At 41.9% G+C, this 14,595-nt stretch overlaps 1 protein-coding gene across 2 annotated transcripts in view; it reads right to left on the bottom strand.

Annotated features, from left to right (window-relative positions):
* Positions 1-14,595, bottom strand: part of tmprss9 (transmembrane serine protease 9) — a 44,279-nt gene that overhangs the window by 17,163 nt on the left and 12,521 nt on the right. For both annotated transcript variants that reach the window (XM_059991483.1, XM_059991484.1), the window contains 5 exons: positions 11,189-11,302; positions 9,645-9,810; positions 6,461-6,735; positions 3,121-3,257; positions 1,638-1,893 (listed from right to left, as the gene is read on the bottom strand). In XM_059991483.1, the coding sequence (XP_059847466.1) occupies positions 1,638-1,893; positions 3,121-3,257; positions 6,461-6,735; positions 9,645-9,810; positions 11,189-11,302 (948 nt within the window). The remainder of the gene's footprint in view (positions 1-1,637; positions 1,894-3,120; positions 3,258-6,460; positions 6,736-9,644; positions 9,811-11,188; positions 11,303-14,595) is intronic.

Raw genomic sequence — 14,595 nt, forward strand, 5'->3', positions numbered from 1 at the left:
GCAAGGAGATCCGAAAACAGGCATGGTATTGCCTTTGTGTAATCAAACTGACCTATTAAATGTGTCCAATATTTGTTTCAGATCATATTGTGAGACCTGCAAGCACTCAGCATGGGCTCACCTGAATTCATTAACGTATACATTCTGCCTATTTAGTGGCCAAAAGCAGCCAAATGCAGAGCAGACCAATTATGATCCCAAATAACTTCTGTGTGTGGTCCACATCATTGTGCCAGGATATGTGATAGGACCCAGCAGGGAACTGTAGTTAGCAGTCAAGATTCCCCCATTCTTCGTACAAAACTGCTCAAACTCTGTCAGATTGTGTGGGAATCATGAGTGAACAGCCCTTTTCAAGTTCAGCCACAAACTCTCAATTGGAGTGAGGTCTGGACTCTGACTTGATCACTCCAGGACATTGACTATTGTTTTTAAGCTATTCCTGTATAGCTTCAGCTTTATGCTTGGAACCATTGTTTTGCTGGAAAACAAATCTTCTCTAAGTCGCAGTTCTCTTCAGGCTGCAGCAGGTTTTCCTCCAGGATTTCCTGTATTTTGTTGCATTCATTTTACCCTCTACCTTCACAAGCCTTCCAGGGCCTGGTGCAGTGAAGCATCCCCACAGCATGATGCAGTCACCACTATGCTTCACGGTAGGGATAGTGTGTTTCTGATGGTGTGCAGACATAGCATTTAGTCTCATGCCCAAAAAGCTCAACTTTCATTTCATCAGACCATAGAACCATCTTCCAGCTGACTTCAGAGTCTCCCACCTGTCCTCTGGCAAACTCCAGCCGAAATTTCATGGGAGTTTTTTTCCAACAGCGGCTTTCTCTTTGCCACTCTCCCGTAAAGGTGGGATTGGTGAAGCAGCCAGGCAACAGTTGTTGTATGCACAGTCTCTTCCATCTCAGCCATTGCAGCTTGTAACTCCTCCAGAGTTGTCATGGGTCTCTTGGTGGCCTCCCTCACTAGTCCCTTTCTTGCATTGTCACTCAGTTTTTGAGGACTGCCTGCACTACGCAGATTTACAGCTGTGCCATATTCTTTCCATTTCTTGATGATTGACTTAACTGTACTCCATGAGATATTTTCAGTGACTTGGAAATTTTCCTGTATCCATCTCCTGACTTGTGCTTTTCAATAACCTTTTTGTAGAGTTGCTTGGAGTATTTTTTTGTCTTCATGGTGTAGTTTTTGCTAGGATTTTGACTCACCAGCAGTTGGATCTTCCAGATACAGATGTATTTTTACTACAATCAATTGAAACACCCTGACTGCACACAGTGATCTCCATTTAACTAATTACAGAACTTCTAAATCCAATTGGCTACACCAGTGATGATTTGGTGTGTCATATTAAAGGGGGTGAACCCTTATGCGATAATTTATTTTGTGTTTTATATTTGTAATTAATTTAGATCTGTTTTCAGTTTGACACAAGAGCTTTTTTCTGTTGATCAGTGTCAAAAAAAGGCAAATTCAATCCACTGTGATTCAATGTTGTAAAACAATAAAACATGAAAACTTCCAAGGGGCAGGGAATGAAAGCTTTTTATGGGCACTACACACACACACACACACACACACACACACTCTTCACTTCTCCGTACGACCAGCCATCAATGTGAACCCACCTGCTGTCTCTACTGCTAAGGTGGAGGTCAAGGTCCTATTTTTCATTGAAATGGTTTGTTCACTTTTGGTCTCAGTTGTAGGAGTAATTACTTTCGACTGTGACATCGTCTGCAAGGCCCAGTCCCGGATTGTCGTCACTCTTGTGTAGACACCAGGTTTGTTTGGTCGGGCACAACCATCTCCCCAGCTCACAATACCAGCCAGGAACCATCTGCCTGGTGATTCCTCACACACCAAGGGGCCACCAGAATCACCCTACAGAAAGGAAGTACACATCAGACATTTTTATATCTTTGAGAATAAAGTTCTGTGCATTTACACAATTCAGGAATTCACTATGTAGTAGCAAAGAATAATTTCCTGATTGCAACTAGAATCCATCTAGAGATGTATTGAAATATTTTTAAATAGTGCAGGGTGTAAAGATGACTGGAATGTGTCGGTCTCATTCGCCTTTTAATTGCCTTTTCTGTTTATACATTATTCAAGTGCACTATTACTTGGGTTGTCTGAAGAAAAGAAACAACTTTCATAATATTGTATTTGTATGGGGTGGGTATACATAAATGAAATGTTTTTTGTGCTATAAGGCAACTTTTGTATGCAGAGGGTGGTGAGTGTATGGAATGAGCTCCCAACAGAAAAGGTTGAGGCAGGAACAATAGTATCATTTAAGAAGCACTTGGATAGGTAACTGGAGTGGAGGGTCCTGCTGGTATATGGGCTGAAGACAGGAAATTGGGACTATCTAGATGGACAATGGGGTAAGTATTCTTTCTTTGGGCCAAAAGGTCTGCATTGCTCTATGGCTCTATGACTCAAAAATAAATCAATGTTAATCAGAATCAGGTTTAATATCATTGGCATATGTAGGGAAATTTAACTTTGTGGCAGCAGTACAGTGCAATACATGATAACTAAAGAAAAAAACTGCAATGCAGTAAGTGTATATATATATGTGTTGTAGTTAAGTTAAAATGTAGTATTAAAAAAATAGAAAAAGTAGTGAGGTAGGGTTCATGGGTTCAATGTCCATTTAGGAATCGGATGGTAGAGGGGAAGAAGCTGTTCCTGAATTGCTGAGTGTGTGCCTTCAGGCTTCTGTACCTCTTTCCAGATAGTAATGAAAAGCAGGCATGTCCTGTGTGGTGGGGATCCTGAATGATGGAAACTGCTTTCCTGAGGCACAATTCTTTGAAGATGTCTTGGATACTCTGGAGGCTAATACTCATGATGGAGCTGACTAGTAAGTTAGTAAGTAGTTTGGATTTGCCTCATGCAGATTAAGTGGCTAATTACATGTACTGCAAGTGACAGCAATAATATTCAAACTTAGTACATTTAAGGCCATTTCTGCTCAGCCTGAGCTGGGTTTCGTTCTGCTTCCAGTCTGCCATCCGAAACGCCCCAGAGTTGAAAGTAAGTCCACAGTAAAGCAAATCCAGCTGCCGCCATTCATAAAGCACTCAGCAGTGCACTTGCCTGACAAGCGTCCACTCCACCAGCTGAGAATCCAGCACAAATCATTTGTGGTGTTATAGGGTCCTCATAGAGTTCGGCACATTCGCTCATATTGAATAGTGAGACACGGGCTTCCTGGAGAACGCTGGGTATATTTTCTGTGATGGAAACAGAGAAATTATGCGTTGTGGGACATTGCAAATTTAAATTGAACAAGGCATATCAACTTTCTCTTGGTGTGTAAATAAGAGCAATGAATAGAGTGAAATGAGATGTCATTACTTGAATTTGAGCATATTTCCATAGATAATACGGCTTGCTGACAAACTGCTCTATACTGTGTATTTGTAAGTTGTATATTGTTGTCAGAAAGTGAAATCCTTTCAGTCAGATCCTGCACTTTACTTTTGAAATTCAAGTGATCTGTACACATGGAGTATTTATAATGAGATTGAGATGACTAAAACTCTCAGTTTCTTCCATTGGGTTCCCCTCTTGAGTACTGCAGTGGGGCCCAGTCTTGTTTGGAGCTTTTTACATATGGTGTATTCTTGCCCTCAGCTTTGTCAGTTGTCAAACCACACTCATTGCCTGAGACCCAACCAATGTCCAGTTCACATAACTGGACTCCATGGTGCAAAGGGCCAGTAAGATGGAACCTCTCCATCCAGAATATTGACGTGCGAGTAAGAGGGGACTACAGGTAGCCACTCTAAATAGTACGCACCATTCAATAACGTTATGTTTCATACTCTCGGTCATTTCCAGGTAACATCATGTCACATAGACCTATCCATCCTTGTAATTTTTATACCATTTTTCTCAAAGGCAAAATAAATACATTTTTTAAACAGTTTGTAGAATTGCATAATTAAGTTCAATCAGTAGATTGCTCTATGGGAGCAATGCACAGTCTGCTGGAGGAACTCAGCAGGTCAAGCAGCAATGCTGAAGAGAAGAGCAATTGTCATCGATTACTTTCCCCGCAAAGTTGCTGCTCAACCTAGAGTTCCTCCAGCAGATTGTTTGTTGCTCCGGATTCCAGCATCTGCAGTCTCCAAATGCTTGTCAGATTTGCTCGGTTCTGATGGTGATGTTAAGTTTAGAGGTGTAAACACTGAATGAGTTTATATCAGCATTGGAAAGATAATGAGCAAATTCTGAAGTTCAGAAACAAGAAACATTCCTCTGTTTCTCACACTACTTTGACAAGATATTGACATCTGCGGTACAAGATATTGCAGTTACAGTACCAAATTCCTCATTAATGCTTTTGTTAATGAATAGCTATTTGTTCTGTTTAAAATGCACCGCGTTTCTCAATGAGGCAAGCAGAGTCTCATTGTTGGGAGGTTTCTGTGGGTTACCTAAATCCAAGTCTAACGCGTGTCAGAAATCCCAGGAAACCACATTTCAGTGGGTCAGCAACATCATACTGCACCACTGTAGGTTTACAGTTGCCACATTTCTAGTTCTCAGCTAATTTAGAAAGAAATGACAGACCCACTTAGCAGAGAAAGGACTATTTGAAAGCAAGACTTTCTTGAGGCCAATCAAATGTTATGTCTACCCTCATCTCACATAATAATGTTGTTGATAGGAGAAATGTCATTTGATAAGGGAGCACATAATGACTTGTAAACTCTTCTCGGGCTTCCAGCTGGGTACAGGTATCGATTACAACCAAAGTCTTGATGACAAACTTTACTATCTTCTTCAGGAATTATGCCTGGGCATGTCTAGCCTGGTGGTAATCATGGACTGTCATTGAAACGTTAGTTATAATCGATCCCTGTACCCAGCTGGAAGCCGGAGTAGAATTTATTAATTTATTCTGGGAAAGCACTAGATCCTTTTTCACATAATGACTTGCCATCAAATTGAAACCCATTAAATAATATGGACTCTAGCAGTACAGTGAAAAAAAGCTAGCAAAGTAACAGGACACTGAGCAGTTGTGAAATATTGCTTTTCAGGGAAGTAATGTACATAACAGAGTTTCAAAGGTATCAGGATAAGAATTACTTCCTTTTATAGACTTGTACATGGGTACACACTCACTGGCAAAGTAATTAGTTATAGGAGTGGAACATGGTGTGGTCCTTTGCTGCAGTAGCCCAACCACTTCAAGATTCAGTGTGTAGTGCATCCAGAGATGCTCTTCTGCACGCGGAAGTTGTAACGTGTAGTTATTTGAGATACTGTCACCTTCTTGTCAGCTGGCCATTCTCCTCTGATCTCTCTCATTAACAAGGTGTTTTGGTCGACAGAACTCACTGGACTTTTTTTCAAACCATTCTCTTGTCCAGAGACAATTGTGCGTGAAAATCCCAAGAGATCAGCAGTTTCTGAGATACTCAAACCACCCCATCTGGCACCAACAATCATTCCATGTTCAAAGTCATTTAGTTCATACTTCTTTCCCATTCTGATAAACAGGAGAAAACCTGCAGATGCTGGAAGTCCAAAGCAACACACACAAAATGCTGGAGGAACTCAGCAGGCCCGATAGCGTCAATGGAAAGGAGTAAACAGGTGGCATTTCAGGCTGAGACCCTTTATCAGGACCTAGTGAAAGGGTTGGCCCAAAAAGTTGACTGTTTACTCTTTTCTGAAGATGCTGCCTGGCCTGCTGAGTTCCTCCAGCATCTTGTGTGTGCTGCCCATTATGATGTTTGGTTTGAACAACAATTGAGCATGGGTTTTCTGCATTGAGGTGCTGCCACATGATTGGCTGATTGGATGTCTGCATTAACAAGCAGGTGTACAATTGTACCTAATAAAGTGGCCACTGAGTGTAGTTTCTGTATTTTCGGGTGACACAGTATGTATAGGGTTAGTGAACTGTGAGAACGTAAGAAGTGGGAACAGGAGCAGGCCATTCAGCCATTTGAGTCTTTACCACTGTCTAACAAGTTCCTTCCAAAATTTGTATTCTATCAAAAACAGAATTTTCCTGCCTTACCTCCATATCCCTCAATTCCTCTGGAGCCAGAGGTCTTTTGACCCCTGTATTAAATTAATTTACTAACTGATCTCCATAATCCTCCAGGGTAGAAAATTACAGAATCTCACTAACCCCTGTGTGTAGCAGTTTTTCTTTGTTTCAGTCCTGAGTGGCTAACACTTACTTTGGGACTGGGAAGCTGAATAACTATTTGAAAGGCAACATTTGCAGGGCCGTACTGACAGGACAGAAGAGTGGGAGTGCTCCTACATAGAACTGATACAGACTTATTGAACTGAATCCATGCGGTAGATGTCCTGTGAAGAAGATGGCCCACTAAGAAGAGAATCAATAACATTATATAACAAATTTTAAACAGAAGGAAATGTTTTTAAAATTAATTCAGATCCGCACCATCGTTTTCATTAAGGGCTCCCCATCCTGTAACAGTGCAGTTCTTTCCTGCGGGGAAGACGTGTACAGGGGATGGCAGGCAGGCAGGCTGGATAAATCTGGAGAATGTTACAGGACTAGACAACTTCAATAAAGCCACATCATAGTCAAGGATACTGTGGTTATATAAGGGGTGAAAAATTATCTCCTTTATACTCCTTGTCACTGCTGTAGCATGTTGACCGTCTGAATAGATGGTTCCCAGAACTGCATCCCAAAAGCCTGGATGTGGAAAACTGCAGAAAGAAAACAGATCAGAAAGATTATTCAAGTCTCACTATTAACTTCTAAATAAAGGTTTTCAGTTTTCCTTTTTGAAGCTAGTCACTCTCAAAAGGCCTTGGTTGATCGACTGTTGATTGTCACTGGTGTAAGTTCCCTGAGCTCTATCAATCATTGAAGTGCAATTTCCCCGACAGTAATTCTCGAAGTATGTTACCTTTCATTGGAAATACAATTCTCTTTCCACACGTCCAATGCTTGGAAGCAACTTAGTGAGCTACAAATGGCTAAGAGCTACATTCGATTTGGATACATGGTTTTCTATGAATATCTAATGGGGAGATTGACTCTCACTCCAATATACGGCAGTTGCCCACGTACTGCTCTCACAAGGGACTGTTTCCAGGACATTTAGGCTACGTCCACACTAGGCTGGATAATTTTGAAAATGCTGGTTTCATGTAAAAACAATAGGCGTCCACACCAAGCATTTTTGAAAATACATCCGTCCACATTAAAACGGATATTTAGGCAAATCTCCTCCTACTGTGCATGCGTAGGACACATCTACCGAAAACAAGCGACATGTTTGGTGATGAATCTCGCTGTGAAAGACTTGGTGCATGTTTGCCCAGTTACAGACTAGAAAAACTTAATTGCTGAACGATGGACAGCTGTTGGCTCTCGTGCAGGAGGACTTAAAACTGAAAAAAACAATACTGGAGCGTATGGAGGCAACCGACGGGGAGTTCACGGACAGTATGGCACAGCTGACAACGAACATTGAAAAACTGACCAACTGTTGCATTAATAAAGCACCTTGTTAAATGTATAAAACATGTCTGCATCAATGTTATCTTGTATTTCCATACAATGTTACATTAGGCTGTTACACATCTATTGTCAGAGAAGTACTTGCATAAATAGGTAAACTATCTTCATACAAGCAAGGACAGAAAACAGGGCAAAGTGAGTATACTTATTTATTCAGTAAGTTATGGGTCAAAGTATTTGGTGAGTACATTTCTAACTCTTCTGGCCTCAGTCTCGTTGCCGTCTGTTCTGAAATTGTTTAGTTGTGTGGGGGGTTGTGTTCAAGAATACAATGAAATGGTGTGCTGCCGTCACCATCTGATCCGGTGTGTCATGACAGCGTTTTTAGATTTCTCCAGTTACCCCATCCACACTGCTCTGCCCAATCTGGCATTTTCAAATTTACACACTCTGGAGGACATTTTAGAAAAGCTCCATTTTCAGGGGAGGAAAATGCCATTTCAGTATGGATGGAGGGTCAAAACAAAGAGAACAAGCTTCGGTTACAGATTTATCCGGTCTAGTGCAAACGTAGCCTTAGTTCCAAACTAATTTACCAAACTGTAGTCATTTTCTGCTACACAGATTAACATCAGCCAATGTGGCAGATTATAATTCTGTGATTATCAGTCACACACAGGCCTGAGGCCAGCTTTTCCAACTTTGATTAGATTTGATCCGCTCATCTGCTCTTTGTAGGTTCGATCTAACAGCCTTAGCTTTTCTAAGCACTGATCCCAATGTTGCTGGGAGCAGTGATCGGTTACCAAGTGTTAACTCTGGTAAGGGAACGATTGCCTGGTCGTTTACGTCAGGGTATGGTTGCTGGGGTGGGATGTATGGGTTGTTCAGGGAGGAGAGCCCCTCTGGTTTTCTCACTCACCTTTGGTCCCCACTCAGCTCTCATCTGTGGCTCCTAAGTCACTGTTCGCATGCAACAGTGGCCACACCCCGGTACCCCACTTTGACAGGCAAGCTAAACCAAGTGAGGGTAGTTAGCGGACTTCATACTCTGGTGGGGGAGGGGCGTTCTGATCCTAGCGCGTGAAGTCAGCTCTGGTTTACCTGGTGGGTGAGATCAACAGTGTGATCCAACAGCCACAAACGCAGTTCTACAATGTTCCATGGAGAGCGAAAGGCATGACAAGGCACAGAAGTCACAATCATCCACCACCACCAAGGAAGACCCCAGTTGTGATGACTGGACTGGACTTCCAAGATCGAGAGTGTGGAACGTCCCCCGTCCTACGGCTTTTCCAATTGAAAAACTCTCCCACCCAGGTATCTTTGTGCAGTTCACATCATACAAGAATTGCAGAAATCTCATGTCACCATCAGATACAATCATCATAGTTGTTGGCATTCTAATTTCCAGTAGGATACAGCTACTTGGGTACTTAATTTCTGACACCTCCTTAAGTATGGCTGGCTGGTATTAATGCCTGCTGGGGTATATTTGCATGTATATTGACTCTCACTGTGGTACAGTTTCCTGTGTACTGATCCTCATTTGAATCACACTCGTTCTGTCTGACTTGCATCCCAAAGACCCTTTGGCATCTCAATAACACGATATTGTTGTGTATAGCTAGGTCTTTAACTGCAGAAGCCCTCATGCCCTGATAGCTCCTGATCTCCATCATGACACAATGCACTGTAATCAGGGTCTGGAATTGAGATTTTTCACTTCCTAACCACTGCCCTTGCTGCCACACTGGCTAGCCTGTGTGTTCGACTGTGCTCAAGGCTGGCAGCATCTTTTTTTAGACAACTGACTAACTCCAAAACCATTAGTCCTTATAGTTGTTTCCTGAAAGCTTTACCAAAAATAGAGGGCAATGTGGTAGGAAAGTTCTAGGCAGTTTTTAGAGTAGGTTACATGGCCAGCATAACATTGTGGGCCGAAGGGCCTGTAATGTGCTGTAGATTTCTATGTTCTATATTCTATGTTCTAAATGAGGTACTAGGAACACAAATCATAAAACTACTGATCATACTATTAAAATATAGAACCCATGTGAGTGATGTTTTGTGTGTGTTTCTTGGTCTGGAATTTCTTAACTGTTCTTAAATCACCAAATGTTTTCCAGATGACCAAAGAATGACTTACCTGTAGAAACAATGAGCAGCTGAAATCAGCCAGGTGTCTGACACAAGTGTGGCCCCACAGTCATGTTCAATGTCAAAAAAACGCAAGCTGACTTGCCAGGGCCACTCACCCTCAGTAGCATCTACGCCCCCCACAATTCTGTTGGATAGTTGGCGTGTACCACAGTCTATGAAAGTGAGCACAAAAGATGAGCGTAGTCAAACATCTAAGCTGTCAATAGTTCCATAAGGAGTCCGTATCCTGAGCTAATTGATCTTTAAAAGCAGAAAATCATGCACAAATCATAGGTTAGGAACTGTCCTACTCATGACCACGGCTTCCAAACTATCCCTGAAAGAATGGATAAGAAATGTTTCTTATGTCCAGTTATCCATGCAGCACCCCAAAATGGACCACTTTTAGTATAATGCAGAGGGAGATTAACTTTGTGTCTAACTTACGCTCTACCTGGCCCTGGGTCAGTGATGAAGAAGAGTGTGTGTGTGTGTGTGTGTGTGTGTGTGTGTGTGTGTGTGTGTGGGGGGGGGGGGGGAATGTATATGTATCATTACGAATGTATATTGGAATAGGTTTCTGACATGGGAAGTGTCTTGAGTTCTACTTCCAAAAACAAAAAATTGTGACAATCATTTATCAAGGGCTCTCCTTCCTAAATATTGTGAGAGAAGCATGCTTAGAGGTTTAAAAATTTAATGTTGATAGTATAAAGTAATCACGCACACACCCTTGATATACTTAGTGTTTATGAGGGTTTTGGCCTGTCTCTCTTTTTCCTTCCTAATTTCTGCACTTACCCATAACTCTGATAATGATGCAGAAAGGTCGTATTCTAATGCACCAGTCTTTCATATCTGTTATTAACATAAATCATTATAATGAAGGAGAAGCCTCGGGACTTTGGTTCAATGTACTTCCAGAATTAAAAAAATCAGCAAATATACACTGTCTCTTTAAGTATGCTGATACAGTTTTGTCAATTCAGATTTCATCCTCTCAAAAAGTCTTATAGTGAAACACCAGACAAGGAACTAGCCTTTCTTCCAGATATCTCTTTTCACTTCAGAGATCACATCTGGCATCTGAAGTTAAACTGTCTGAGCTGTAAGCTGTCGTATTTCATGGTGCAGCTTCTCACAACCAGGGCTGAAATGGAGAATGCCTGTAATTAAATTTAAGCAAACTGATTTTCAGGAGGCTGTCTGTGAAACTGGTAGCAGAATGATTTATTTGGATATGGGGTTGGAGGATGGACTCCAAATAAAGGTGGGATTCCAACACACTTGCATTGAGAGGGAACAAAATAACTACAGGCAACGCGGATCAGTCAGTAAAATTCTGGAGGAGTCAACGAGAAGTATTTCAGTTTCTGTGCACCTTAGAGCTGGTCTCGCCTTTCCCACTGTGATGTGTTGGGTGATTATGCAAGTGGGAACTCAGTAGTCAGAAATAGTATTTCATCAGAGAAGGAATCCTTATTAATCAATCAACATTGTGCAAGGTGTAAACAGCTGTGATGCATAGTCTGCATAGTACATCAAACTTACTGCATTCCTTCTCATCTGACTGGTCCAAGCAATCAATTACGTTGTCACACTCTGGGTTGATCTTGGTAAGGCACTGGCCATTGTTGCAGATATAATCCCCATGTGCGCAGGTTGCTGTTTTTTTAACAAAAGTGCGTTAGTATTTTATACTTGAAAACGTTAAGATGTATATTGGAACAATACCTCAAAGTCTTTTTAGACAAGCAGAAAGTTTATTTCTGAGAAATGAAAAGTGAAGTATCATTTCATAACAACAGAACCGTGTTATCTGCACTTTATGGTCCAATGCTGATTAGCTTCTCACATGTAGAACGTGACACTTTAGAGTTGATGGGAACAATGATTGGGATGGGGAGTGATCAGGGACAGCACAATAGCGTAGCAGTTAGCGTAACGCTGGTGCAGCGCCAGCAACCCAGATTCATTGCCCACCTTTTTCCCCATATTTCCGATGGTGGGGGAGGCTAAGAATAGAGGGGCATCCTTTTAGAACAGAGATGAGGAGGAATTTCTTTAGCCAGAGAGTGGAGAATCTGTAGAATTCTCTGCCACAGGCAGCTGTGGAGGCCAAGTCATTGGGTATATTTAAGGCAGAGGTTGATAGATTCTTGATTGGTCAGGGCATGAAGGGATATGGGAGGAAGGCAGGAGATTGGGGCTGAGAGGAAAAATAGATCAGCTATGATCAAATGGCGGAGCAAATTTGATGGGCCAAATGGCCTCATTCTCCTCCTCTTTCTTATGGACTTCCTGTGTGTGGGCTTCCTGTGAATGCCCCAGTTTCCTTCTACATTCCAAAGACGTACAGGTTAGTAAGATCATTAATCGCACGGGTACAACTGGGTGGCATGGGTTCGCTGGGCAGTGAGGACCTGTTACAGTGTTGTGTCTCTAAATTTAAAAAAAAAATAGAATGAGACCCGCACAGAGCAATGTTTGCTGATAATGAACTCCAAATATCTACATTATCCTTGGACAACTTGCCAACTAACAGAGAGCTACACAAACTATGCTTGTTTCTATTTCAGATAATATTAGTCATGGAAAACTGTATTATGCTCAACCCACACAAAAAGCTGGAGGAACTCAGCAGGCCAGGCAGCATCTACGGAAAAGAGTACAGTCGACGTTTTGGACCTAAACCCTTCAGCAGGATTGGAGAAAAGAATTATGAGGAGTCAGAGTAAGATGGTGGGGAGAGGAGAGGAAGATACACGATGTGACAGGATGGAGGGGTGAAGTAAAGAGCTGGGAAGTTGATTGGTGAAAGAGAGACAGGACTGGTGAAGGGGAGTTTAATAGGAGAGGACAGAAGACCATGAAAGAAAGAAAAAGGGGGAGGAGCATCAGAGGGAGGCAGTGGGCAGGCAAGGAGATAAAGAGAGAGAGGGAAAAGTGGATGGGGAATAGAGAAGGAGTGGAAAGGGTGGCTATTACCAGATGTTTGAGAAATCAATATTCATGCTATCAGGTTGGAGGCTACCCAGATGGAATATAATTTGTTGCTCCTCATTGCGATAGTAGAGAATGCCATGGATGGATATGTCGGAATGGAAATGGGAAGTGGAATTAAAATGGGTGGCCACTGGGAGATCCCGCTTTCTCTTGTAGGTGCTCAGTGAAGCAGTCCCCCAATCTATATTGGGTCTCACCAATATACAAGAGGACACTCTGGGAGCATCAGATGACCCCAATAGGCTCACAGGTGAAGTGACACCTCAGCTGGAAGGACTGTTTGGGATCTGAATAGTAGTGAGGGAGGAGGTGTAGGGGCAGGTGGAACACTTGCAAGGATAAGTGCCAGGACGGAGATCAGTGGGGAGGGATGTATGGACCAGGATGTCCAATAAGGAAAGCACAGATCTGGGGGGAATGGAAAGATGTGCTTGGTGGTGGGATCCTGTTGGAGATGGCGGAAGTTACAGAGAATTGTGTGCTGGTTGGTGGGGTGGTAAGTGAGAATAAGGGGAACACTATCCCTGGTGCGGTGGCAGGAGGATGGGGTGAGGGCAGACGCACGTGAAATGAAAGAGATGCAATTGAGGGCAGTGTTGATGGCGGAGGAAAGGAAACCCCTTTCTTTGAAGAAGGAGGACACCTCCTTCACTCTGGAATGAAAGGCTTCATCCTGAGAGCAGGTGTGGTGGAGATGGAGGAATTGAGAGAAAGGGATGTCATTTTTACAAGTAACAGAATGGGAAGAGGTATAGTCCAAGTAGCTGTGAGAGTCAGTGGGCTTGTAATAGACATCAGTGGATAAGCTGTCTCCAGAGATAGAGACAGAGAGATTGAGAAAGCAGGAGAGGTATCAGAAATGGACCAGGTAAATTTGAGGGCAAGGTGGAAGTTGGACGGTATTTTGCTCAGCCAAGTAAAAGAACTGTGTTAACAGCGCAATACTGGGCCAACGGTGCACGTTATCGATTTATCACTCTTACACATCATTGACACTTTAAAATAGGTTGTTGGATACAGTGATTGGGATGGGGAGTGATTATTTTTAATATTTACACCAATTGCTTAGAATTTTACACGTGATGTCAAATCACAAGACAATATTTGCTGACACGCCATATTCTGAAATGCAGCTATGCAATCATAAAGACAAGAAACAAAATAAGATACATTATTGAGGTCATCAATTCAATATATAATAGTGACATCGAAAGCCAAGGAAGTGTTGAGATGTAAGATCATACGTGTAACATATACTAAGGAGGATTAAAAGATTCAGAGACAGTGAAACAATGTTCAAGAAACTACAATTCAATGCTTACTAACTGGAAATCTGAAATAAAAACAGAAAATATTGGAAAACATCAGAAGATAATGCAATATGTGTGAAACAGGAAAAGAGCATTAGTGTTTCAGATTGATGTCCTTTCACATTTTTAAAACATAAAGAAATGTAGTAATTTTCTTTTGAGTCCAAGTTAGCACACTGAGATGGTTCACTGAATTTAAAAGACTGTGTTAACAAACTTATAAATATGAAAGTTGATTCTGAAATGAGGAGGAGAGGAGATGGTGGATTTCACAGCAAAACAATAAATATTCACTGGAAAGTATGGACTAGGAAGATTTTATTATTGGATTAGAATGGATGAACTGAGACATACTCCTTTTCTTAGTGCTATTTAGTGTGATTTTGATCGAGTTAGACTAGCCCTGTGGCCTGCAGTCAATGAACGACACAGCACTAAGTTGACTGAACTGTACTAAGCTGTGTATTCCTGGGCTGTTTGTTGTTTAATATTCTGTGTGTTATTTGCTCTCTTTCTTTGCCATTTGTGCAATTTGGTCTTTTTTTTTTGTGCGTTGGGTGTTTTATGGTTTCCATGGTGTTTCTTTGTTTTGTGGCTGTCTGTGGGGAAGACAAACCTCAGGGTTGTACACTACATACACAG

This window comes from Hypanus sabinus, chromosome 16, assembly GCF_030144855.1.
Source record: "Hypanus sabinus isolate sHypSab1 chromosome 16, sHypSab1.hap1, whole genome shotgun sequence".
Classification (NCBI taxonomy): Eukaryota; Metazoa; Chordata; class Chondrichthyes; order Myliobatiformes; family Dasyatidae; genus Hypanus; species Hypanus sabinus.